Here is a 25,873-nt window from a genome sequence, read left to right on the forward strand (position 1 = left end):
GATCGGCATTTGTAATTCGGATTGCATCGGCCCTTCACCGAACCGATAATGGAATTTCAAATAAAAACGAGCGCTCATTCGACGTTGCTTACGTTACCGGGGAACATTTGCCTGCTCATTTTTCCATGGTTCGTAAAAATCCATCAAAAATCCCGATATAGATTCGAGTGACGCGAATGGGCAAAAATTGCCGTCGAATTGTTTTCGATTTTCAATGAATCGAGTGTTTAATTTACTATATTCCGCGTAGATAATGATTCATTTCGAAACCCATGAAGACATAAAGAGAATTTTTGTCAATTTTTTATTCGTTCAATACTACAAGTATATTTCGCTTAATTCTGGCTTTGATTGAATTTTAGAAATTGAATTTTAATTTTAAAATTGGAAGCTGGTATTATATATATATATCGTACGATTATATTTAATCGATGAATTTCATCGATTCTCTGTGAATCGATCGACTTACCGGCGATTTAAATGAAATTTCATCGTTGAACATTCTACTGAAGAAGTTTCGAATATTTGACTGTAGAAATGACTGTATAATATAATAGAGACGTCGATAAGCATTCAAGAACTATTTTAGATTTTTTCAAAGCCTACAAAGATTAAGATAACCTAGAAAGAATATAATGGATGCAGGAAAACCCGAAGAAACCTTTAATTTTGTATAAATCCATCAGCATTTCATCTTGAATCATCTTCAACCGATTGAAATCACGAGTGTAAAAGCTTCGAAGCGGCATAAACTCGTTATTAAGGAACGATAATTCACGTGCACGTAATGATTCGCGATTTCAGCTCAGGATGGTCATCATTGACGAGCGGACGTCGCTCGGAAGAATGAATCGTAGGATCGCGTGCCAGATGGCTGTATCTCCGGTGAAGCGAAACGGAAGGTGGCGAATTATTCGTTCAACCTTAACCCGTGTCTAGAACAGCTATGTTTCAACCGCGGATGACCCACGAACACCTCAGTTACGGACACGCTAGCTACTGTACAAAAAATTACCTGCATATCTTCCTCTAATTTAAATCCCAATTCTTTTTTCCTTGATAAACAATCGTTGCGCTATGACGCGTGGAATATTCGCGGGTTACCACTGACAACTAACTGACAAGTGTCGAAGGTTATCGCTCAAAGATGCTGTATTTTGGGGGAGAAAATTTCGTTTTTGTCGAAGTTTTTCAAGGATCGTTAATAGGCGAAATGTTCGAAATATCGTCGTTTACAAACTTTCGAAGCTGTGGAATTTTGAATCTTCGAGGATTTAAATATTTGGTTCCTTGAAATTTTGAAACTTCATACCTCTGAGATTTTCTGTCTTGGAAATTTTGGAACTGTTAGTCTTTGAAATTTCGAAACTTAAGAAATTTGATATTTATTTCTTCGACAGAGCAATAAATAAAATGCTAATAATTCTGTCCTTTCTCTCTAAGCAATCGGTGGACAGAATTACGTAGAAAGAAACCCTCGAAGGTCATTTGCAAAAGGTAATCTAGTTTGATTTTACCTCTGTCTATTCTCTTATCCGACCTAACTAAATGCAAATCTCGAATACAAATTCCAAGTATCATTGTTCGTTCCATTCTGTATTCTACAAGAAGATAATATAAGTATTCGCTGTTAAACTCGTGCACTCGAATCAAGAAGATACTCTTGGCACAGTTTGCTTTCTCGATTCGAGCGATTCTCACACTCGGTTTCGTTCCATCGCTTCTAAGGAAAGTATGTTTCTCTAAAGCGAACGGGAAAGAGTCGGAAGGGAAACGACTCGAAACTACTTCGCTTGACTCTATTGAAAGGAATTTTCAGTCGGAAATATTCGACCCTGTGTAATCGGTAGAATGTGCTTTTTATATATGATAAAAAGCTTCGTATTTTTATATCGAAAGCTTCGAAAGCAATGTAAGGGTACTTGCCCTGCTTCGTTCGATATTCGTCAAATTTCACAATTTCAATCAATTTACCTTTATTAGTCGATGAAACGTAGAGAATCAATTTTTAGTATCTTCGATATTTATGCTAATATTTTTATTCCAATTCCTTCGATTCCTATTGTAGAGTTATATATTCGACACCATGAAGGATAACATCATCCTGAGTCTTTCTAACATTAATTGTAACATTAAATGTAATTTTCTATCCAAATTACATTTTGTCAAAAACAAACACGTGTCCGCATACTTATGACACCTCTACGATCCTCGACTTTTTATATTTCAATTTTACTCTCATTTGAAAAGAACAAAAGGAATTTCTAATGTTCCAAGGAAATATTTGACATAAAGTCGAATCGAGATATTGTGTATCGGCAGCAATTTCATCGCATTTTGCTCCAACTTAAGGTATCTTTCGATATAAGAAAAATAAAATAAAATTACGTAAAAGGGCGGGGTTAAGCGACTATGTATTTTACCACGATTCTATGTTCAGTCGCTATGTCATCTTAACAGTATGTTCACGGATTCCCATTGCACGCACTCTCGCGTTTCTCTCAGCGTCCATTTCGATCTCGATCCTGTGAGCCGCGTTGAAACCGCCAACGTCTCCCACAACGTGTATCGTTTCCTCTAGAGCAACGCGAAACGGCCGTTTCTTTAAAATTACACAGGGGAACATAGCCTGTGCAAACATATTACGGAAACAACGAGCGACGTACAAGCAGGGAAAAGTGGCGTTACGTGGTATGTTTTCGCGAGGCTACGTGCACCCACCGTTCCATTCCACTGTAAATTTCCTCTGGTCGGCACGAAATGTTCCCGCTGTCGACGAAACGCCACCGGGAAAACACCGTGCACGGTGTATAAAAAGAACACTTCTGTCTCTGTGTCTTATTGCTCGGGGAAAGACTCGTGCGGTTGGTCGCTTCGTAAATTTTTCACGGCGATAGAGTGTCTTTCCGGCGTGGTGAAACGGCTTTAATAGAGATAATAACAGAGTAATGCTGTGGTCAACACGTTGACCGTCACGTAGTTATTATTTTTGTAATTGTAATCATAGATCGATAATAAAGAATTATCATTATATTGTCATTCAAAGGGATAAGCCTTTTGAATAATTTTAATTATGAATCAAATAAATAATACTAATTTAATCGTTACGTTAACTTAATTCGATCGTTATTAATCGATCAACGTTGTTACTATTTTTTTAATTTTTAAGGCGATGACAAAGCAGGTATTTTAGTGTAAAAATCAAACGAAAAGATAATTTTAACGTGGAATCGATCGACAAGTATAGAATTTTAAAATTATAAGTGACTTATCAAGACCCTCGCCTGCTCTGTCCGATTCCAAGAATTTTCAATGGTAGACGAGGCAAAAAAAAAAAAAAATTGCATATCGATATCCGAAAGGTTTGAAGAGCCTGATTCGTCAGAAAAGTTTCATTCGTCGTAACCTCGATACGACGTAAGAATCTACGGTTTTCTTTGCAAAGGAAACGAATCTAGCGAATATTCCAGGGTTCGATCTGTCGCGAAACTTTCGCTTCACTGGATATTTCTGGTCGTAGGCTGTTCTTGGTAATTCGCGAACGACGACGTTACCGTTGGGAGATCTTTCGGTTTCCATTTGGAAAATTGTTTCCGCCGGTACACAGCTTCTATCTTATACACAGAATCGCAGAATATATATACACAGGTTCTAGATTAATAGGACGTATAAGTACATTAATAGGACGCTAAAGCACAGCGTAAAGCTTATTATTTACAAGAATCTCGATTAAATTGAATTATGAGAGAAGAACTGGTTCCTAGAATCGAGAAGTAGACAGATGCAATTGAATTTCATTGACAAGCGGTAAAAATACAAAAGTAGAACGGTTGTAAGAAGGTACAAAGGCGAAACTGGATTTCTAGGACGATATTTTTATACTCGAGTAAACGTCGATTCCTATCGAAGATTCGTTCGACAAACAAAGCCAGCTTATCTTCCGCGATACCTTTTTCCGCGACGAAAACAACGCAATTTAAAGCGTCCGTAGAGATGGAAATGGACAGAAATAAATTCGTCACTCTGGGCCATATTTCTCGTTTGTACCAGGCGGAATTATTTATTTAATACTGGAATTGTTCGAGCAATAAATCATCAGACAGGCGAATGTTTTATAAAAATTTGATAAATTTACAATGATGCGTTTTTGGAAATGTCAATTATTTGTTGCAAAGTATATGGACAAAGACACGTTCTTCGAAGATAATAGTTCGATCGGGACCAGTTCGAGAGATAGTTCGAAATTAAATTACTCTGAAAGCTATTGTTATTTTATTATTGCGCATAGCTGCTAATATTTTCATTTACATTCGCGAATAAAACTCCAATATTCCTACGTTATGTGGCGTTTGTACATCTCTCGTTCTTATCTCTTCGGTGGAAGTTTCATAAATAAATCGTCGACAATTTTAGCGTTAAATAAACTGTTCACTGATCAATCCTATGAATGGAAAAATAAAAAGAAGCGATGACGTTTTCCACAAAATTACTTTCCAAAGTTTACCTTAATTCTATACCCGAGCGATAAAACTGAGAAATTTACAAAGATAGTAGTCGATCAGTTTGGCTTTTGAAACGTTGAAATATCGGTTTTCCACGAACGAGAAAGTTTGACGGCAAACAGGGTGACCTCGGTGTTCTTTCACGACAAGTTTCCGGAAACTCTATCCTGGAGATATCGTGGCCATTTCGTTAAACTGTGATTCAAGGACAGTCTTTGGCAGACTATGGTTCGTCTGTCAGCTAGAAATATTCGCTTTGAAAGTATAGAGACCGAGCAGAGAGCGAGAGAAGTAAGCAAAAGAAACTGCGATTCCACGTAGACATCACCCCAGGGGAAATGTTCCATAAAACAGCGCGTGGAAAAACGTGACGGGGTGGTCGGTTCGCTGGTAACCCATCGCCGGAGGAAAATTAAAAGTTATCGAGCATCAAAGCCTCGGGAAAAATCGTTACACGAATCTCGCACGATGCCGCGATACTTGCAATCGATGACACCGATAACGAGAACGAAATTCTCTTGAAATACGAAGAAATTGCTGCGCATTCAGAAAGGTCTTTTTCTGCTATCTAAGAAGTCGATTATGGCAAGGCATTTAACCCTCTGTAATAGGAATTTCGTTTGCCTGCAGGAATAAAGATTGCGATTGATCATTTATAAGAACGAACGTGATCTTTTCTAATGGAATCGTCTATGAGGATAAAAGCTGTAATTGATCACGTAGAAAAGCAAAGTGAAGTTTCTACGGTAAAAATTTAATTTGTTGTATTATACATTTCATATGCATGAATACGTTATAGGAAAATGAATATTTATTCATTTTATAAATTGAATAGACACAATGAATATTTATTTTATGAAAAAGGTAATATTCCATATCAGAGAAAATGATCGAAAACCACAAAAGAGAGTATTTTTACACGTATATGAAACAGCGTATTAAAAAATAATTTGATACAGAACGTGCTCTAAAAATACTAAAATTACGAATTTCTATTTCTTTCGCTCTCCTTCATTTAATAATATATATTTGGTAATACTACAAAATATTACTGTAATATATACTACCATAAATAATTACATGTACTATTATGAAAATACAAACTGACAATTCGATTATCTCTAGAATATTGTTTAATAAGAGAAAATTAGCGATTAACCGAGAAGAATTGGACATGATATCAATCAACCAACAAAGACAATATTAAATCGAGGCTCGTTCGGTGAACATTTCGCATGATGCACATACAAATACCACCCACCCCCATCCCCATCATTGAGGGTAGCGGGGAGAATTTAATTAATTCGGACGACATCTAATTTCTCCGCAATAACAGATAACGCCACAAGCGCGATTTTATCGGCGTTATCTCGCAACAGCAATTTCCATATCAACGGATTACGTTTTATATTTTTGACTCAAGTGAAAATTCACTGCCACGGTTCTATAGCGGCGAATTTCCATAAACGTTTCTCTTTCAGGGTCACATTGTATAATACGCGTAACATCAACGACTCAGCGTCTAATTTTGGTCGGTTCTCGTGCAAAGACGCGAGAGCCTTCACCTTAGGTCGCGTCGTCTCGCTACGAAATTTACGCGTTCATGCGAAAACGTTTTCCTTCGATGACGTGACAAAATGACGAAACACGAGCCAAAGAGAAGAAAAAAGGAAAGCTTAGCGATGGAATGAAATTTTCAAGACTCGCGTCAAGGAAAAAGGCTTTTTTCGTGGATGATAGATCGCTCGAATATTCACTCTGTCGCCTCTCTGTTACAGCTTTGCGCATGTTTCCAGGACGAACAAGGATAAAGGGCACGGAGCGCAGCAGGCAAAAAGATAATTGCAACGTATCGACAGAGATTAGTATTTTAGGTATTATACTGTCCGTTCGTTGCTTCGAGGCTTTATTCTGAAATTGCAATCGTAAATTCTAAGAATCTGCGCCAAGTAATAACGTTGAGAGATATTTTCATAACCCGTCAGCTTTGTGCCGTGTGGTACTCGTTTTAAAATTGTCTTTTATCCGCGCTATTCGTAATCAGTTGTTGGCGAATGCTCGTGCATTTATGAAAATTTTCATCGTCCAACGATGTCAAGTGGACGAAAAAGAATTTCATACGAAACGTTAACGTCACGTTGACATTTTTGTTAAGATTAACGGCATTCGACAAAAATATCAGTCTGACCGGAACGCGCTATACAATAGCGAAACCGTGGTCGAACGCCTCTGTGTACCTATACAATGCTCCGTCTGCAATGATTTTGAATTCAGTACCTTGTAATTTCTGTTAATAAATTAGAACATGATGACTTCCTGCACGATTTACCGCCAGTTTCCGCGCGCAGGGAATTGTACAAGTTAAATGGTGCAAGCATAACCGAGTTTGGTTTGGGAAATTTCTCTACGTTCACAGGCTGGCTCAACCATTTTCCCCATCGACGTTAAGGCAAATGATAAAACGTCGCCGCGGTCGTTCGATCCAGTTTTCACCGTTTTATCAGCGACACGTACGCCGACAAGCGGATTATTAATCGCTCCGCGTCCCAATCGTTCGATAAGCTTTAGAAACACAGTTAATGGAATGAACTGAAATCGACTTTATCGCTGGAGGAATTCGATGGGTGACGAGAATCGACGTACGGCTAAGGCGAATTTGTGGGAATGGCGGTCGAGGCGGTTGTTACGAGACGTTTGTGTTAGGACGCATACCAGTAAGGCGTCGAACGTTCTCCGTCGGCCTTAATCGCGCCGCGTGTGGTACCTAGTGGCTGCAGCTTGTGGTTAATTGCGCGATTTGAATGCTGCAGTGAATTTCATTGCGGGATGCGGTCGAGAAAGGAATTGGTTCGATCGGAGGAACAGTTATCAATCGGTCGTTGTTCGATCGTTTAGCGGATTAGAAAAATTCCTTCTTTGTAGACTAATTGACTTTCCGTGTACAATTATACTGTCCTCTTTAAGTCAAAATGTATAATACAGGGTGTCTCAGTTAAACGAGATCACGTTAATATCTGCCTTAGTCGCGATTGCATAAAGAAGTTTCTCAGGACACAGTTAAGATATTTCAGGGGAGACGTGTAACGGTGGAAAGATTTCTTCTTCAAGTTCATTCTATCTTTCTTCTCCTTTTTTTTTTTTTTAGGAAATCTTATGATCATCGGTATTTTTTAAAATAGAACTCTGTATATCTTTCTCTGTATATCTGTCAACGCACGTAATTTTTTATTCTCCATAGAAAAGTTTTAAGGTGGGTATTTGTATTGGAAAATGTACAGTTTAAAAGATACTTCTATTTTAACGTTATCAAATGTATCGCATGAAAAACGGGGGAAAGATAAACACAAATCTATGAATTCGTCTCTCGTACGCCGAGTATTGCAGAATTAAGATTAAAATATTTCTTAAACTAAGCATTTTTGGACAGGTGTACCTCGATATTTTCGTATAGAGAATGAAGAAAGGTATCAATCGATGGCTAAAGAGACGTAGGGTTCCGTTTAAAAATATACAGATAACCTTGAAACCTCGTGAAAAAATTTTATATATATAACGACCCACTCGTTAAAAAATATTATAATCTCCAGCATATCCGGTATGTTAGATAATTTTACTTCGTACAATCTTCGGCTTAATTCTACGATCTCTGATTTATCATTTTAATTTAATCGCTCAATAAACATTATAAACTCCAGTTTTATAGCTTGCTCTGATTTTGCGGAATTTTTAATTCGATACTTCGGAGAATTTTACTTTACGTAATCCACGGAGTAACTTTCTAGCTCCTTATTTATCCGACAGTATCTCGGTTTCGATTCCAAGAAATCTATGGGAACACGTGTATTTCGCAAACGTAATTTCTCGGAGAGCGATAGAAGCAACGTTTCAAAATGCATTACACGCGTGTTGCACGTGGTCAAACGAATCGGATCGAATCGAATCTCGTTTCTTCAAATGGTGGCGCGTCAATCGGTCACCCATTATGGACTAACAAGTTTGACTATAATTAGAAACGCTTTCATCGCACGTTGGTGCGTCTGATACGGGTTATTCGACCTAGGCTTTCGCGTTGGGAAATACTTGGCAATCGATCATAGTTATTGTTGTTTTAGTGTCGATTATTTATAATTGTGTCATGATAGCTCGATGATAGTAATTATTAATTATAATATAGTATTTGCCTAGCTTTGTACTAATTAATAGCTAATTCTATTTAATTTCATGTACTGCATGTTCTGCGTGTGTGTAACTATCTGTGAGTTGCATAAATAATTATACATTGCATGTATACTGTTCCGTTTATTTGTATCTAATCATCGTTTTATATTTTTCCTGTTTACTTGAGTTTATCTCGACTTTGAAAAATTACCGATACGATAATGTTGCAAATAAATTTCATTTCCGTAATATTCGATCACTTCGGCAAATCAATCTTCTCCTGCGAATACAGTTACTCAACAAAGCGTCAATTTTCTGTTATTACACATCCTCTCTATCAATCACATCTGTCCATTGGATTTAATTAATTCTCCGCTAAGTCGAAAGTTCATCTACATCACACCAGTCTTAAATTGGCTCTAATAAATTTTCAAGATAAGCAAAGTAACGTGAAAAACACGTCGTAATTTACCTCCGATAAAAATACTCAACTCGTATTTAAGACATTGCTGTTTCGTTAATTACGAAAGCATCTTAGAAATTTCATTTAATCGACAGTCACCGAGTTTTCAATCGATCGAACATCCTCATGCGCAAATATTAGGTTGCCCGAAAAGTGTCTTCCTCTTACAGACACGTCTTTTGCAACGATGCATTTTTATACAAACGTGAAACCTAATCTGTCGAACGTTGTGATCTTTATCTTGATAGAATAAAATGGACCATACGTAATTTGATAAAATAATACAGAACGAAAAATGTTGTGAATTTATTATTTCCTTACAAAACGAAAGAAACTTTTCGGACGACCTAATATTACAAACAAACTGTTAGATCTCCAACGTTTAAGAAAATATCATAGGAGGAAGAAATCGTTGCTATGGAAGGAAACTCGACTTCTTCAAGTTTCTCCAAGTACGAACAGATGTTTCGACACAGATCTCGTCCACAAATGGCCGGTGCTGTTGATCCGGATTAAGTTGCGATTTTAACAGGCTCGTGCAATGAAATCGCGGTTAGATTTAGATTAAAGTCAATCGCTTGGACGAGTTCTTAGTGCTCTATCGATCGGATTAGAAACGCGGACTCTCCTCGTAAAGAATCATATTCTACGATTTGTCTAATATTCTTTGTCTATTTTTTCTTCATTCGCAAAGCGATCGAATGGCTCGAATGCTCTGATATAGTTTCACGCGTTTCAAGGAGCTGAATTTCCATCTTAATTGATTCATTCAGAATAAACGTTTAATCAAACGAAGCACCGATCGCATATTTACTTTACCGAAAAATGGAAGAACCGGCGAAGATTGTACGAGCATCGAAAATACCATAACATTATCTAGTATCAAGTTTGGGATCTTTGATTAGAAATGGAAATTAAAGAATCATGTGAATTAAAACGCACAACTGTGGATAAGATAAGATTTCTACATTGTTTGTATTTTGTAAAGAAAGATTTGTAAGCGTGAAAAATAAGATTAAACCTACCGTTGGGTACCGTCGGTGGTTTTTTTGTCTGCACCCTGGCTGTCGCGTTGTTCACCTGTCAAATAAACAAAATATTAAAAGATCTCTCGGTTATATCTTACTATACAAATTTTATTCTTATCGATCGATCGGCAGATTCGTGTTGACGTTTCTTCTTCGTACACATTGAATAAAAATTTCATAGACAATTTCTATCAACATTTTCACGAAAATTTTGTCGAACGAAAATTAAAAGAAAATAGAATTAGAGAAAAATCGTGTAAATTTTATACATTGCAAATATTTCTTTAAAATACTCCACTTTGAACTTTTTATAATTTAAGCTTCTATATTTTTTAATATAGATATATGGATTTTTTAAATTCTTCAAATTTTATACAAGATGTTGCGCTTATCCGAAAAAAGGAAAAATCGCAAAAGGGAAATAGAAAATAAGAAGAACTCGTGTATTATAGAAATTGTGAGTGAAATTTACACTTCTGACGAAGAAGGACAGTTATATGTATTATTTTTTTATATTTGCCGATTGCTGACACGTAGAAAGGAATGAGACGCGGATTGGAATGGTTCAAGATCCAACAACAGGAATTTTGTGGGTCACGCACGAATCTCGCGATCGAGGACACGTTGATGGATGCGCAATCAAAGAGGAGAATGCAATTTCTCCCCATATCGGCCTCTCAATTTTCATTTCCTCGAAATTCAGCACGGAAAAGCGTGCAGGCCTGGATAAATCGCTGCTGCGCGCATCGATCAACTGACAAATGTGAAAATAACTGCAGCTGTGCGTTGCTAAGTCGCATCTTCCCTTCGAATTGACATCCTTCAAATTTTCATCGAATATATATTCCACAAAAAGAGAAAACAAAGATGGGAACTTTAAGGAAAATAGTTAAACTGCATATAATTTAATTATAATTTTAACAATTCTGGCGACGTACAGCTGCCGTACAATAATATCTTTCGTGATTTTTCGAGCGATCATCAATTCGTCAATTTGGCAACGAAGAAAAATCGATAACGAAGGACTTCGATGTAAAAAGATGTTTGTTACAACAAGTATAAATGATTTCGCCAAATTTAGAATTGATTCGATCCTCTTCCTGCTTTGAAATCTTATCTAAATTCGAGAAACCTGTTGGACGTTATTTGTCGAAAAAAAGGAGCAGGCTTTTCGAGAGAATTTTTCAATAAATCTCTTAAAAATCCTGCTGAATTAAATTCTTGGCCTCGAAGATGGTTCGTGAATGCAATTATTAATCAAACATGATTTATAAAATAACAACACGAAGAATGAAAATAGAAGGATTGGTTCGAGTAAGAATTTTTATCTTTGAGCCCAAGAATGAAAATATCTGATCGATTGCTTTCATATCCATAATGTTTGTTTATTCCTTTTTTCGTGATACATTAATCAACGTTAAAAAAATTCTCGAATCGCTGCGTTCTAAAGCGTAAATCTCTGAAATAAGAATTCTTCGATCAATGGGGATATGAGAAGCGATCGATCAACCATTTTCCATGCGAAAATCCGGCAAAGTGTAGGTAAACGAGCAAAAGAAAACCAATTCCGAATATTCTGAAAAATCTCGAAACTTCCTCTCGTTACCAAGGGAAGCAAACAATCGCGAGAGGCACAAAAAAGAAACGTTTCTTTTTTTATTTCTCTTTGCTCGTGAAACGCTCCACTTTTCCGGACGATCGAAGAAAAGTATACACGGTGAAAAGAAATCAAGAACATAAAAGCCGTTGCCGTAGATTTCCGATTATCTCGATCTCGCACAAGTACTTTCGTCGCTAGTGGATAAATTAAAAAGAAGAAGAAAGAAAAAAAAAAGTAAAACGTAGGGGGTGAAATATCTCGACGTTCCGACGCTTCTCCTTATCAGCTGGCTCGCTCTTACCGTACGATTTTCTTCTTCGGACTTTTTCGCTCTCCGCTGTTTAGGCTTCACCTTTCTCTTTTTCTTCTCCATTTTCATCCATTTGCGCGGTTCACGGGACGTTTTTTCGTTAAAATGGAGATTCCATTCGTCATTCGTTGATCTTTTCGATCATGTCAGTCGCGAAATTTTATACTTCTGCCACTTATGCTTGCCACCTATGTTTGTGTAGCGGCACATGAGATATAGGACGATTCTAATCATGTTGTTACTTTGCCTCGGAGTATCAACATCGTTAGGACATGCATAATATAACAATAAATAAACTCCGGGCAAGAACAATGTCGCCGCTACGTGCAATCGTCAAACGAAAACGAATTTGAATTTTCCGGTACTCCCTTGACCAGTATAAATAGACTGGTACATAAATGTTCTCCAGAAGTCAGTGAATTGTGCGAATTAATATCAGTTTTTCGGTCGTAGTCTCGAGCGATTTTAATAGCGATCTATACACAGAGTCTTGGCGAATCAGTTTGTAACGAGCGTCTTAACGAACATTCTTTGTATTTATTAATTATTTTAAATACTCTTGACTGTTTAAATATAGAGTTATCTCGCCATTTAAAACACACCATCGACCAACCTCCACATTTGTATTATATTCTACGCGTTTCAAAATTCTGCAATTTGTGATTTATGATTTCGACGTCCTCTGACTTTGTAGAATTTATAATGCGAGATATCTTAAGAAATATTCTCAAATTAATTTTATAACTGCCGATTAGCATGTTAATTTATTCGTTCAAGCATATTGTAATCTTCTATTTATGGACCTCGATGGAAGGCAATTTCGTAATCTCTGATTTATTTTCTTAATTCAATTGTTAAAATATACTGTAACTCCTAACGTAATTTTTCTACTTACTCTGACTGTACGATTTTCAATTTGGTATTTTACTTTTTAAATAATCCTACAATTTTTAATGTAATATTACTCGAATTCGTTTCAATGTTTCTGAACAGCAACATTACAATTTTAATATGTTATCTTTCTGCAATCTCTTATCTACTGGTTCAGTAACCTATTAATAACCATTTTTCCATAATTCTCAATTTGCCTAAACACAACGAACACCTGTTAGATTTTATCTAAACGAAGCAAAACGATATCGTCGTATTTTCTGCCGATTTTTCTGCCTGAGATACTCGCGTTATATTTATATATTCTAGGAGGCAGCATCGTATCTCGAACGCGAATGTTATCTCAACCACCCCGTATTTGTTTGTCCCGTATTCCGTTGAGAGAGCTGGCTGGCCAATCGCGCCGATCGCTTCACCAATTTGCATTTTACGATCCTGTTTCCAACGAGCGAAGGTTTGTTCGTCGCGTTATAGTTATAGCCGGATTAAACGAACGTCGCCTGCTCGTAACGAGCGATCGTGTTTAACTCTCTGGCAGAAATTAGGTCTCTTTTACACAGGTGTTCATGATAAATTGGTTAATTAGACTCGTCGACAAGGAGTTTCTCTTGGAATTACTTCTGCAATTCGACTAACAAAACCGTCGTCGACACGGATTTAATCGCAGCTTCTATGAATTCTTGAAACACTTGTTGATAATTGCGAAATTTAAATGGTAAATCATGCAAATGCCAGAGCACGAAATAAGAGATCATTTTCTCCATCCTTTTATCTTTGTTTTTACGAATATTAATATTTTACGTTATAACTACGTACGAGTGAACAGCGAAAATCGATTAACACTTTCCGGCCACGGTTTCTCCTGTGACGCCACGGTGGTCATTGTTGACCAGGGCGCTTGAACTTCTTACAATTGTAAAAATTGTACGAAAATTGACAGTTGAAAATTGATAAATAGAAGATACTTTGATGTAAAAGGTGCCCCATTGAACGATTAAACATTTTTCTTAGAACATCAATAAAAAAAATGAGAACAAATCTTGCATCTAACAGTGTACTGTGTTTGCATCCATATCTTTGAGGAGTAATCTACGAATATTATTATAAACACACCTTAGAAAATAATCGTAAATGCTGCTTTATAATCGTATAATTGAAGTTAAAAGTGTGCACATATTTTACTATTATATATATTGTTACGTCTCGCGAAATGGTCAGTGCGACGTCCCTCACGGTCTGGCCGCCAAGGCCTACACATCGTTACACTGACCCGCGATAAACCTAAGAAACCACCATAAACCGAATCTTTTTAGCTTAATCTCTATTCGTATAAGTATTTTCGGTTTATGGATGGCCCTTAAAACAGTCCTTATGTTTATTGTACGCTCTTACTAATTACGGAGAAAGCGGATGTTTGTCTAGCGAAATAGCAGGTTTTTCCCATGAACAAGGACACTCATGAGCCACATCTGCAGGAAACTTTCTCCTCACATTTTTATTTATTAACGTTGGCTATAACCAACCCTCACTTTTCTACCGAAAAGTGCGAACAACGAATCCGCGTTCTTAGTTCAAAAAGGCACACCCACATCGAGCTTTCCTCCTTAATGGTACGAGACGGGTCTACTACTGTTCTTCAAATCTTTGGGTAGTCAAGTCAACAGTCTTATCCTTAGAACAGTCAACTACTGTTCTTCCAATCTTCGTGTCAAGTTAAGGGTCTTATCCTTAGAGTAGTCATCTACTGTTCTTTCCATCTCAACTCCTGATCCAATAACAGGATATCGTCATCACTACAATCTACATCAAGTTAAGTGAAGTCAAGACATCAAGTTAATATTATATACCTGGACGACGCAATATCAAGTGTTATAAGTTACTGAAAATATATATATTATAGAACTGTTGATTACAGTTTTATTACACAACAAACACCCCTCTATTCTCCTATAAGAAATAAGGGGATCGACCTGCTCGCGGTGTCGGTTGTTATAATCGTAACGGGAATTTACGACTCCCGTTGACGCGCTTCAACGCTATCGCGTTTCCCCGCGACTGGACGAAGATACATATATCTAATATCTTTAACTAATATCTTTCTACGATATATTCTGGATGTTTTGCTTACGACGAAACAACGAATGCGAATGGTTTGTTGAAATAAACGAAGCCTTGTTATAATATGTCGCTATCGACTGTTATCAAGTCACCAATAAGATAAACGGTCCATTGGGAAAGAACGTTGTCTTATATCATCAATTTATTATTGTCTTGCCATTATACACTTTGAATAATAAAAACACTTCCGTAGCATTCTAAGCGAAACATGTGATTTCTCCGTTGCAGTCAAAGTGTTAAGAGACGTTCTGGTCCGAGGAATAACGAACATCGATATTAAACATGAAATTCTATTCGAGATCGAACGATTCGTAGTTGATATCGGCATCCGCCTTTTTATATGTGAACGATGAATACTGATCAGCGATATGATTTTATCGATGAGTTCATGTCTCGCTTCACAGAGAAGTTTCGACGCTTTTACAGTTACGCGTGTTTTACGTGCTCATAAATATTAAATATCGACGTGAAACGTTTAGCAAGTATGAAACGCTGGCCGTTAGGAGCAAGATCCTTTATACATATTCCGCGTGATAGTTTCTCAACCCGTACCATAATCTTTCATTCATCGGTGGATATCGAATATCTAGATTATTGATCGTCGTCCGACGAAAATTCTCTTCTATTCTTCAAGTATTAGGCGGTATGAATCATCAAACGCGTCAGAAGAAAGATGAAATATCCAAGTCAATTCGTACCCTTCTAAAACTGTTCGGCAAAACGATGATTAATCTACATTTTTTCAAATCTATATTGTCATATCATTGCGTTGATCGCTAAGAAAATCAACGAAATAAAACGTAGGTAGTTTTTAGATATTTGATTTTAGTATCGAGAATAGTTTTACTTCGTTTCGCGTATTGCGTGATTTTTACGAATGAAACATTCAAAGAAATCGGAAGATATCCGACGAGGTACAATGGTAAAGAACCTGCGATTTACAGTAAAATTAATTAATATCCGGGGTAAAGTTCGAATAAACAACATTGTAAACAAGAAGTCACGGAGGATGTTGGTTTGTCGTGAGGAAATAAAAAGTCGAAGATGGATATCCATCGTTAAAGAGCAAATGAAAGGCAAACAGTAGCGCGGCTGGATCTTATTGTTAGGTAGGGAAAATTCGACGAGCAGGATTGGCGTGATGCGCAACAAACGAGCAAACAAACGCGAACAGACACGGGGACCCGCGTCTACGTTGTCGGAATCGATGGTCGTGCTTTGCCTTGTTGGACAGCAAACAATACGAACGCGGACGAACCCCGAAATCTTTGTTTGCCATACGTGTATCGTGTTGAACATCCGCGTGCGTACACTCTGTAAATCCACGTCGCGATTATTTTGCAAATTAGGCCGACCACATTTGCAACATCGATTGTTCGTTCACCGGTCGTTTTTATCATTCTGATTATTGTTGTATTGCATCGATCGAAAATTATAATTGGGATGGTATCGTTAGATCGTGAAATTGTAGCCCGACGTGGAATTTTGTTGGCGAATTTTAGTAGCGATATTTCCATTTAAAGGAAGTCATTTGAATTTCATTTTCACTTGAACTTTCGTGATTTTCTGCATCAAGCATAGATCAATTTTGAAGAGTCTAATCGTGTCGCAAATTGCCATAGTCACATATATCGAGGGCTATTCTTCGATCTAATCGTTTTCGTTTGCTCGAAGAATGAGGCAATTAAGAAAACTGAACTTTTCTGTTTGAAATATATATGGAAGTATTTTATTTATCTATAAGATTGTTAAATATTCAGCCATTTAGCACCGAAGAATTTTTTCTAAAGCCTTGTGATTTTATTCTCGTCACGTAGTATAATTTTATTGGACAATTATGGTATTTAAATTACGATCGCTTTTAAAATTGTCTATCTCAATGTGTCGTCCTTCCAGCGAACTTAGTTTGGACGTACGAGATTTGAAATTTTTCATACTTCAGTTTTCCTATATCGACACTTTAATTCGATCGAATTTTCTTCCGGAGTTGGCCGATCTGCCATAAGCTACAGCGCAGTCTGCTATACTGCAGTTTAGATGTTCCCTGGCAGCGGACTTAGCGTAACATGATTTATCGTGGTCCGGATTCGCTATAGAAGAAGCTGCAACCCTGGGGTGCCATGACCCAGCTTTCCTTGTTTATTAGAACTTACTTTAATTCCCCATAACGTAGGCTTACCACGAAAGTTGCAGAATTATTAAAGTTTCGAAATTTCCCTCCGTAACATCGACCGATAATAGAATTTTCTTTGCCATAAAATTCAAACCTTCCTTTGCTTCCACAATCAAATCTTCCAATACGGTTTAGAGAAATAAAATACCCAACGACTTGTGCAAATGTCACTGACAATCTAATTTCAGCACTCGATTCAATAAACATAGCCAACGTCAGTCACAACGATCAAACCCTTTGCATCGTAAAATTCAAATCTCCCTTTATAGCCCATCCCTTGCAACACGGTAACAGATTTCCTAGCAGCGACTTCCAATTCCACTAACAATCTAACATTCGGTGTAACCCGGTTAAATCGCAACAACCACGGCCATATACGACACGAGACTATACCAGCATCAAGGGCCTACAATCGCGCGCTTCTCCTATCAGATTCAACCTGTCCCGGCGTTGTTACAATATTATCTCTACCGTCGCTCGGTCTAGCCATGGCTTACCTCTATTTGCCCGTGCAAATACCAGTAAATCCGTCACCGGCTCGTTTGCCGACAGATAAAATGACGTTGACTCGGATCAAGCCTAGACGTTCGCCATCCTGAATCCCTCGATCATCGACCCGCGCTACTTGACAAAGACTCTGTTCCAACTATCACCAGGCCGATAGATAGTCAAGCCTTTATCCGCTATTAACTCGAGCAGATCGTGCTTCTCGATTCAATTTCGTGGACAGAGAGCCAGCCAGCCTCGTTCGAACGATATCGATCCGATTAAGGGGACCATTGTAGAGCTAGAGTTCTACGATTGGCAGCCTTGTGTGTCCGGTTAGAGAGAATCCCTCGGTTGCATCGTCAATTCGTTCAATTTTCTCGACGTTCGATTAATTGCAAAAACGTGTCTCCGTGTCGTAGTTCGAATATATGTATATATGTACGTAGAGATAGGAAGAAAGAGAGAGAGAGAGAGAAGGAGAGACAGTCTCGACGATAATAAACGGAACCAAGAGTTGGTTCACGAAGTTTCGTGACGCGAGCTGACACGAACGATCCACGATTTCCGGCTGATTCGCCGTATTATCAGCGCGATCTGAATTGAAATACAGGAAGTAAGTAAATCTAGCTGGCCTCCGGTAAATCGTGTCTCGTTAGGCTAACCTGGAACGCAGTCTCGGCCATCGATTTTTCGATCTACGCGCCTGCTTAACTCCGCTCCCGAATGACACACATAATTCGCTTCAGTGGAAGGGATACGAATTGCCGCATAATCGTAAACAGTTTTGGAACGAGTAGTACGAATCGTGCCGTATTTTCTTTCGAAAATTTGGATTTTTCGATTTAGGCGCCGGGAAGATCGTTGCGCTATCGAGTGATACGCGTTCCTTCGTTGATAGAGGCATCGGTCGCAGAAATTGTTCACCTCGAATTCTAGAAATGTGAAATTTGATACTTTGCAATGATGAAATTTCGAATTTTCAGAACGTGGAATATGAGGTTTATTCAGCGTGAAATTTTGAACTTTGCAACTTTGGAAGTTGGAATTTTGTAATCTACGTGTTTGAGCGCTTCGCTGCCAAAAGGCACACCCTTCTCTCGACGAAAGCAATGCCATAAATAGAACTTTTGAAATAAGTACATGATATTAATCGTGGAGTAGACAGGAACCTCGTCGTAATTTTTGTCGTAAATAAAGTAGCTTCTCGATCGATGCCTCTAAACCGTTAAACTTTAAAGAGGCGTCTACTTAAAGTTCGTAACGAATAAGGCAAGGCATTTGTTGGATGGTAGACTGGGTTGGTTGATCGATATGCAACTTTTTTCATTAACAGCATTGTCGTCCTCGTTATAATTTATATCGCGCGCTACCCGTTGCAGGGTAATTGATATCGATGATGCTCGCACGCTTCTTCTGCAACCGAGTTTACCCCTATTACCAAGAGTTTCTTCTCCAGGAACGATCGATGGAGAACATAACTTATTCGCTTCGCTAGAAAATGTATGCGATGCATTTTTCCCCATTACTCGTACTTTAAAAACTATCAAATTTTAATACTTCCCAATTTTAATTCGAACTTTGCGAGTAAAATGAAAATTCTGTATAATTCAATTCTCGCGAATATCTGGATTTTGCTATGATTTATTTTCGTGTTATCTTGAGCCAATCAACCCCGTTTATCTACAATGAATTACTACCCTATATATATATAACCTTTCAAAAGCCACATCGATCAACTTTATAAATCGGAAAATGCACAAGAGCAATGATATTGCAAACACTGTGTTTTCTCATTTCCCTCAAAGTTTACCACCTCGTTGTGACGAATATAAACCTACGGCAGTAACTCGTTCGCTTCTTGAGAATTGAACGTTAGTCATGTACTTACGTAACGAAGCTAAGAAATGAATAAAAAGCCGAGTTAATTAATTTTGCTTCGGAGAGGTTCGAGCAACAAACGCGCGTCGTCAGACATCTGGCTAAAAGACTTAACCAATCGATCGATACTAAGACCACGAAGCCTGGCATCCAATCGGTCTCGAGATACCAGGGTCATTACCAACCTTCGGTTAAAAACATCTCGAAGAAAAGGCCACGGGCCATCGTCAAAGAGCGTACTATAAAGAATTCTCGTGAAAAGGGTCACGCGCCTACTTGACCGTATTATTAATAATCGACGTGCCTCCGCTCGTCAGTTTGCGCGACCCGATTTAACCCAGCCTCTGTCGAAAATCTACCACTCTGTCGACTCGATGGTACAGGATGTGTCGCATGTCTGGAACAAGCAAACACACAGCTTCGAACATATCGCGCAACCTTGCTCGCGTGGCCTGTATCTGCATAAATTTGACTTGCTAAGCCCGAAAACTCGAACCACCCGCCACCTGTCGTTGCGCTAGCGAGTAGCATGAGCTACGACCATGTTGATGCCACTAGGTCGCTCGTGAACTTCCGTCTTCAAGGAATGCCGCGGTTCCGGTTTTGCTTCAACCAACGGTATTTTGCTCTTGCTTGTTAGTCACTTTCGACCTTCGTGTGCCATTTCACCGGATCTTCTTAGTGCTACGCCTGATTTAGGCTATCGATTTGCAGAATTGGAGGTGAAACGAAATTGGATGCTTTTGATGCGGTAGATCTAATTTTAGCTTTCGCTTCTCGGCTGTATTTGACAGCTGGCGAGAAGAGTTTGACTCGTTGGAATAATTGTTAGCGTGATTGGCGACTGCGAATGGAGAATCCTATATTTGGCGGTTACGAGCAACTTCCTTTCGCAATTTGACGTTATTCGTCAATTTGGTGTTGCAGCAAACGAAGTAGATTTTGACACGGAAACGAAGATATTATGAATCTTGGAATATTTTAGTAATTCGATATGAATTACCCGATATAATCTATTCTGGACATGAATGTACTGTCTCGATTCCTAGAGTCTACGCCCTTTGAATGGATTTTTCTGAAAATACCATGTGTATTAATCATTTACTGTAAGACTTCTAACTAAAAATCAACATCTTAGATTATCCAAAAATCCACGAATACCACACGACTCTTCGAACTACCATCTTAGCGAAGGTTCGCAGGAAAATGATTTCAACTACTCAGAACTTCAAACGTTCCAAAATTTACGCTTCTTTTGCGATATCTTTGTCAAACCACTCTAAAAGCGTTCCGTTTCGAGGAAAGAGAAAAAGCTCGCGAATAAAGAAAATCTCGAGACCGTTCGCGTGACCGATCTCCACAAACTCACCACCTCTTAGCGATACTTTCTGCCCCGGAGGCGGTCAACAATGCTTTCAGCGGCAGCGTGCAAAATTCAAACGCGCTAACGAGGCCGAAAGACCTTCGATAATCGAAGAGAGAGAGTATCGGGCCGTTCGCTAACTACTGCCGGTGCTTAAACCAGTTTAAACTTCCCCCGATGGACCTTTGAACGAGCTACGGAGGAGGTTCAGAAGGTTTGAATCGCGAGCACAGTTTCGCGACATCGCCAGCTACCCTATTCGCCGGCCTATTATCTTAACGAACGCCCTTTGTGTAGTCCACGAGCATTGTGTTCACTCGTTACCAAGCAGAAGAAAGCTCGAACCTCGTTCTATCTTTCCAGCGAAAATATCGTTTAAGGAGATATCCTTTTTCGGGTAAAGTAGAACCTCGTTTATCCGATAACCGAGCAGTTCCGATAGAGCGGCGGATAAAAAAAAGTTTCGATGATACTTGTTTCATTGAAGTTTTACTGATACTTGTGTATGTAACAGGTTATAATCAAATTTAGCGTTGCGGTTTCTCAAAATATGGAAAAATTTAATTTTTATTGGAGATCTCTGCACGGAAAACTCATCCTCCGTGTTTGTACAGATTCCGTCGAATGAAAGAACCAGGTGACAAAGTTAAAGATTTCAGCATCGACCGTGCGTAAAATATTAAATAAAGTACTCTGCGGATATCGAATAAAATATTCAGAGATTCTATGAAGAAATACCGATTCTTTGTATCGCAGTCGTAAAACGACTGTGGAACGTTCTAGCGTGGCTGGACAAGAATCAGATCCCTGTTGTTGAATATTTCTAACGTTTAGTCAAAATAAAATCAGACGATCGTTTCGAATGCTGCAACCCTTGCATTCTCTTCATTTACAAATGGATATAACGAGTAATTCCTCTGATTAAGATCGAGAGATCCGATTTAACATGGAGTACAGTTGCTCTGAGGAAATTCTGTGGATCCTTAGCGTGGCCTCGTTCGGGGTTAAATTCGAGAGTAATTAAAGCGACGTTATTACGGGTAACGTTGGTTGATTCTTGTGAAGCGAGAAAAGCTGCGGCAGCGCTGAGTAAACACGAGAAGATAATGTTTGAGCAGCCGGCAAAATATTTGACGGAAAATGTTTCTACTGGGAAACATTGTTGTTGAAGGATAAAATATGTGAGCGTAGCTGCAGGGGCTGGTTTCGATGTCAGAGTAATTCGATGATCTGGATCGAGTTGCCACGAGCTGCGAGATTAGAACGAGTCAGTCAAAATTTCTCAATTTAATCTTCGTTATTTCAAAACGATGGAAATTCGACAATTGCCTTCTTTGTATAACCATTATGATGTAATAAATTTTCAATGAAGAGGATCGTTTAATTCATTAAGAATATTATTTTGGGTTGAGAAATTCGACGTAATTTCATAACTTTAATTTAATTATCGGTGATTAAATTTTGTCTCCTAATATTAGTGGAGTTCTCAACTTGTGTTTAAAACGGAAATAATCCGAGAAACCGATAGAATCTCCGGTTAGCAAACATGCAAGCAATAAAACGAGGATATTCGCGAAGCTATTCGTCGTCTGACAGAAAGCTCCAACTACCCTCAAATGATATCTGCTGTTTTCCCAGCTCGCGTTTTCGCGACGTAATTACGAGCCAGTTCCACGAGAACGTGTGTGCTTTTGAAGAGCAACCGTATCGCTGTTTTAGCTGGACGATAAACTTTCGAGGAATCCTGCGGCTCGTGCGATTCTCAAGTGACACGCGTCCACGCCAGCCTCTGCGTTAACATTCTCCTCTGTCTCTCCTTTCCTCCCTTTTTTCTTTTTTCGAAGGCGTGGGTGGAAAAATACGCCCAGTTCTAATTTGAGATCTCCTTTAATCCTTCCGGTAATTAAAAAGCTAGACTGGCGAAAAAGGCGAATCATCGCCGGACTCTCGCTTTTTCAATGCGACGTTGAGCTCGCTACCCCTTCAACCCCTTCGCCGTTTCGGTCTTTAACTTCTCGTTAGGCTCCGCGTCGAAGCTTTGCGAGAATCCTCCGAGCGAATGTAATGCGGCTGCTGCTGCTGCGTTGGAATTTGACCCTCGTTCCACGGCGGACATTCGTGATTTCGTTAATGGAGGTTTTTAATTTGATGGGAAGCTTGAAATTACTGAGCTCGGTGGATTTAATCGAAGAGAGCACAGCCAGATTTTTTAACGAAGTTGTATCTGCGTGCAAGGGTGGTTTACGCAATGTCGGTTTTTCTTAATCGTTTCTCAACCCTTTCGTAAGTGAATTATTCGATAAGTAAAAATACAGTCGGATTATTTAACAGCTGCAAATATTTGTCTCTTATCTTTCTTAATAAAAATATCTGTATATAGAAATATAGAAAGTATTTAAAAAAAACCTTATCTATGTATAATTCTACTATCAATTCCTGAAAGAAGTAACATTTTCTTTCGTAATTTCGGCTTCCTCTTTCTACAAACAATTCACGTAATCGAGAAATTATTCGAGTTAAGTGCATAGGTGGCAGAACATGGGCGCGTTATCAAGAATTTCAAGTTTATTCACCTTGCTTTGTCGAATTAACAAGGTTCAAACGCGGATGGTCAGCGCTTTTTCCCTGTTTACGAACCGGCCCGCGTAAAACACGCTCGTAAATTTCAATTACCGTGGCTTATTACGCCAACAGAAATAAGAGCCAGCCCGGGCAGGTGTAACGCCATAATTGAACATTAAAACTTGTTAAGTTTAATTTGGCGCTAACTATCCACCTCCGACATTTTCATTTTCACCCGCGATTTCGTCGTTCCTTTCGTTAACGCGTTAAATCTCGCGCGTTCTTTCGATTCCTTGCCATTAAAAAGTCACAAAATCGTAAATTTATCACGAAAAGAAAATATCCTTTAAATATCATTTAAATCGTAGAAATTTCAACACGCGTTTAACGTGTCTCTCTTCTGTCATCTTCGTGTATTAAAGATCATAAATTTTGTATCTTCTTTTACACGAAACGAATATTTCATTTCGATACTGCCTACCTGCCAAACAACACATCCAAAATCATAAATCTTACATTTCTTGTACGAATAATTCGTTTCGAAATTCACCAGCTGCGAAAGTACTTGTGCGAACGTTCGTTGCATACTTATTCAACTATCTTAGAAATTAACAGTTTTGTTGCGTGGAACACAGTCGCGAAACGTTTGATCGGAATTTGTAAATTGCCAAAAAGGATATTATTTTTTGTTTCCTCTCTCGAAAACGCGAAACGAATCGCGGCAAATTGATCGTACGAGCACGTGTAGCGCATGGAGGCGGTTACGCGAATATTCGGTAAAAAGAATTCGGGCAAATGTTTATCGTGCTTGGAACTTCGTGAATTTTGCGAACGTTGTTAATTTTTCTTTTTTATTTTCCATTTTCTACGACGATTTATCAGACGACGTTCGAACGGGCTCGTTGGGAAAGTTCGTTTCTCTTCCTTTCTTTTTTCGCGATAGAAAAAGAGCAAAGTCGAACAGAGAAGGGGGAGAGAAAATGGTGATTAAATAGTCGTTGGAAGTTTTTCGTTACGCTAGGATTTCAGCTTGCTTTCTGACAGGTAGATAAATTTAACGACGAATTTCTCAGTTCGAACGTAATCCCCTTTATTCACGGAAATCTATTTTCCATGGAGATTTGCTGAGCCGCGGTTAAAAAACGAGATGACAGCCAACCAGATGTTCGTAACGATCTGATATTTGATCGAATCGTCGGAACAAAAAGAAGCTTCTGAAAATTTACTTCTTTCGCGCGGCTCGAGTAATGTTATTAACGAAATTTTATAAGCCGCAAGTTGAACTTTTTTGTATAACACGTAAAGCAAAATCTGTTACGTTAATCTGTAATATTGGTAACGAAAGAAGCAATTCTACGAATGAATTTTAGAAACTACAGTGATTATCCAATCGAACGTAAAATTGGAAAAATTGTTCACGCGTTGTGCAACCAAAGTCTGCAATTTATAATTTGCCGTTTATCAATTCGGTGATATTATCAGTTAACAAGCTATTATGCAAAAGTGATGTTTTTTAATTCGGGATTATCAACGCTCTCTTTTCATTTTTCCCTTGAATTAAGGCTGTTACACACCTAATTAACAATAAGGCACACGAATAACTGCAACAAATATTTTATCATTTATAGCAGATGCAGTGCTAATACCGTATCGATATAAGAAAAAACAACATTAATACATGGTTTGTTGAATAAATCTATTCCTGCGTGCCGCTAAGTGCATAATAGCCTTTGTCGAGCAGAACCCGGTCTATTTTTGCATATCCTGACTCGATATCGATTTATAAATTCTTTCAGTAGAATTATACGAGTAATCGTCGTACTTGCTCGTTAAAATCAACAAAAATATAAAACCGTAGTCTTCCAGTTTGAAACAATAAATCATTATTAGATTAAATCGGAGAATAAAAATTCGACGATAAAATTCCAACACTTGCAGTTCTAACGTTTCGTCAGGATCGTTCGCAAAAATAACGATAAGTTCAAGCACGACTCTTCAGCGGTGACGTTCGCGTGAACGATAATTTCACGTGCAACCGAGTAAACGAAGAGAACGAGTTGTACCACGGAATCGACGCGATCTTGCCGCATTGTTTGAAAAAAATTCGTGCGATTTCCGATTCGTGTGTTTCGAGGGGGGTGAGAGAGCGGGCAGTGCGAGGCGATATCTTTCGTCGCTCTTCAGACTTGTTACATTTTATCGTTCAACTTATATATTCGTTTCATCTGGTTTCCTTACCTTTCTGGACACTTCGGGGATCGTATATCGACTGGCCTCCTCAGTGTCCCTGTCGTTCGGCGATTATTGCCCATCAATCTCTCAAAATATATTTATCTCT

The 25,873-nt window shown here is 38.4% G+C and overlaps 1 protein-coding gene across 8 annotated transcripts in view; it reads right to left on the reverse strand.

Annotated features, from left to right (window-relative positions):
• Positions 1 to 25,873, reverse strand: part of LOC132905554 (uncharacterized) — a 356,111-nt gene that overhangs the window by 54,214 nt on the left and 276,024 nt on the right. For all 8 annotated transcript variants that reach the window (XM_060956960.1, XM_060956961.1, XM_060956958.1 and 5 more), the window contains one exon: positions 10,149 to 10,203. In XM_060956960.1, coding sequence (XP_060812943.1) covers positions 10,149 to 10,203 — 55 coding nt within the window. The remainder of the gene's footprint in view (positions 1 to 10,148; positions 10,204 to 25,873) is intronic.

This window comes from Bombus pascuorum, chromosome 3 (assembly GCF_905332965.1).
Source record: "Bombus pascuorum chromosome 3, iyBomPasc1.1, whole genome shotgun sequence".
Taxonomy (NCBI): domain Eukaryota; kingdom Metazoa; phylum Arthropoda; class Insecta; order Hymenoptera; family Apidae; genus Bombus; species Bombus pascuorum.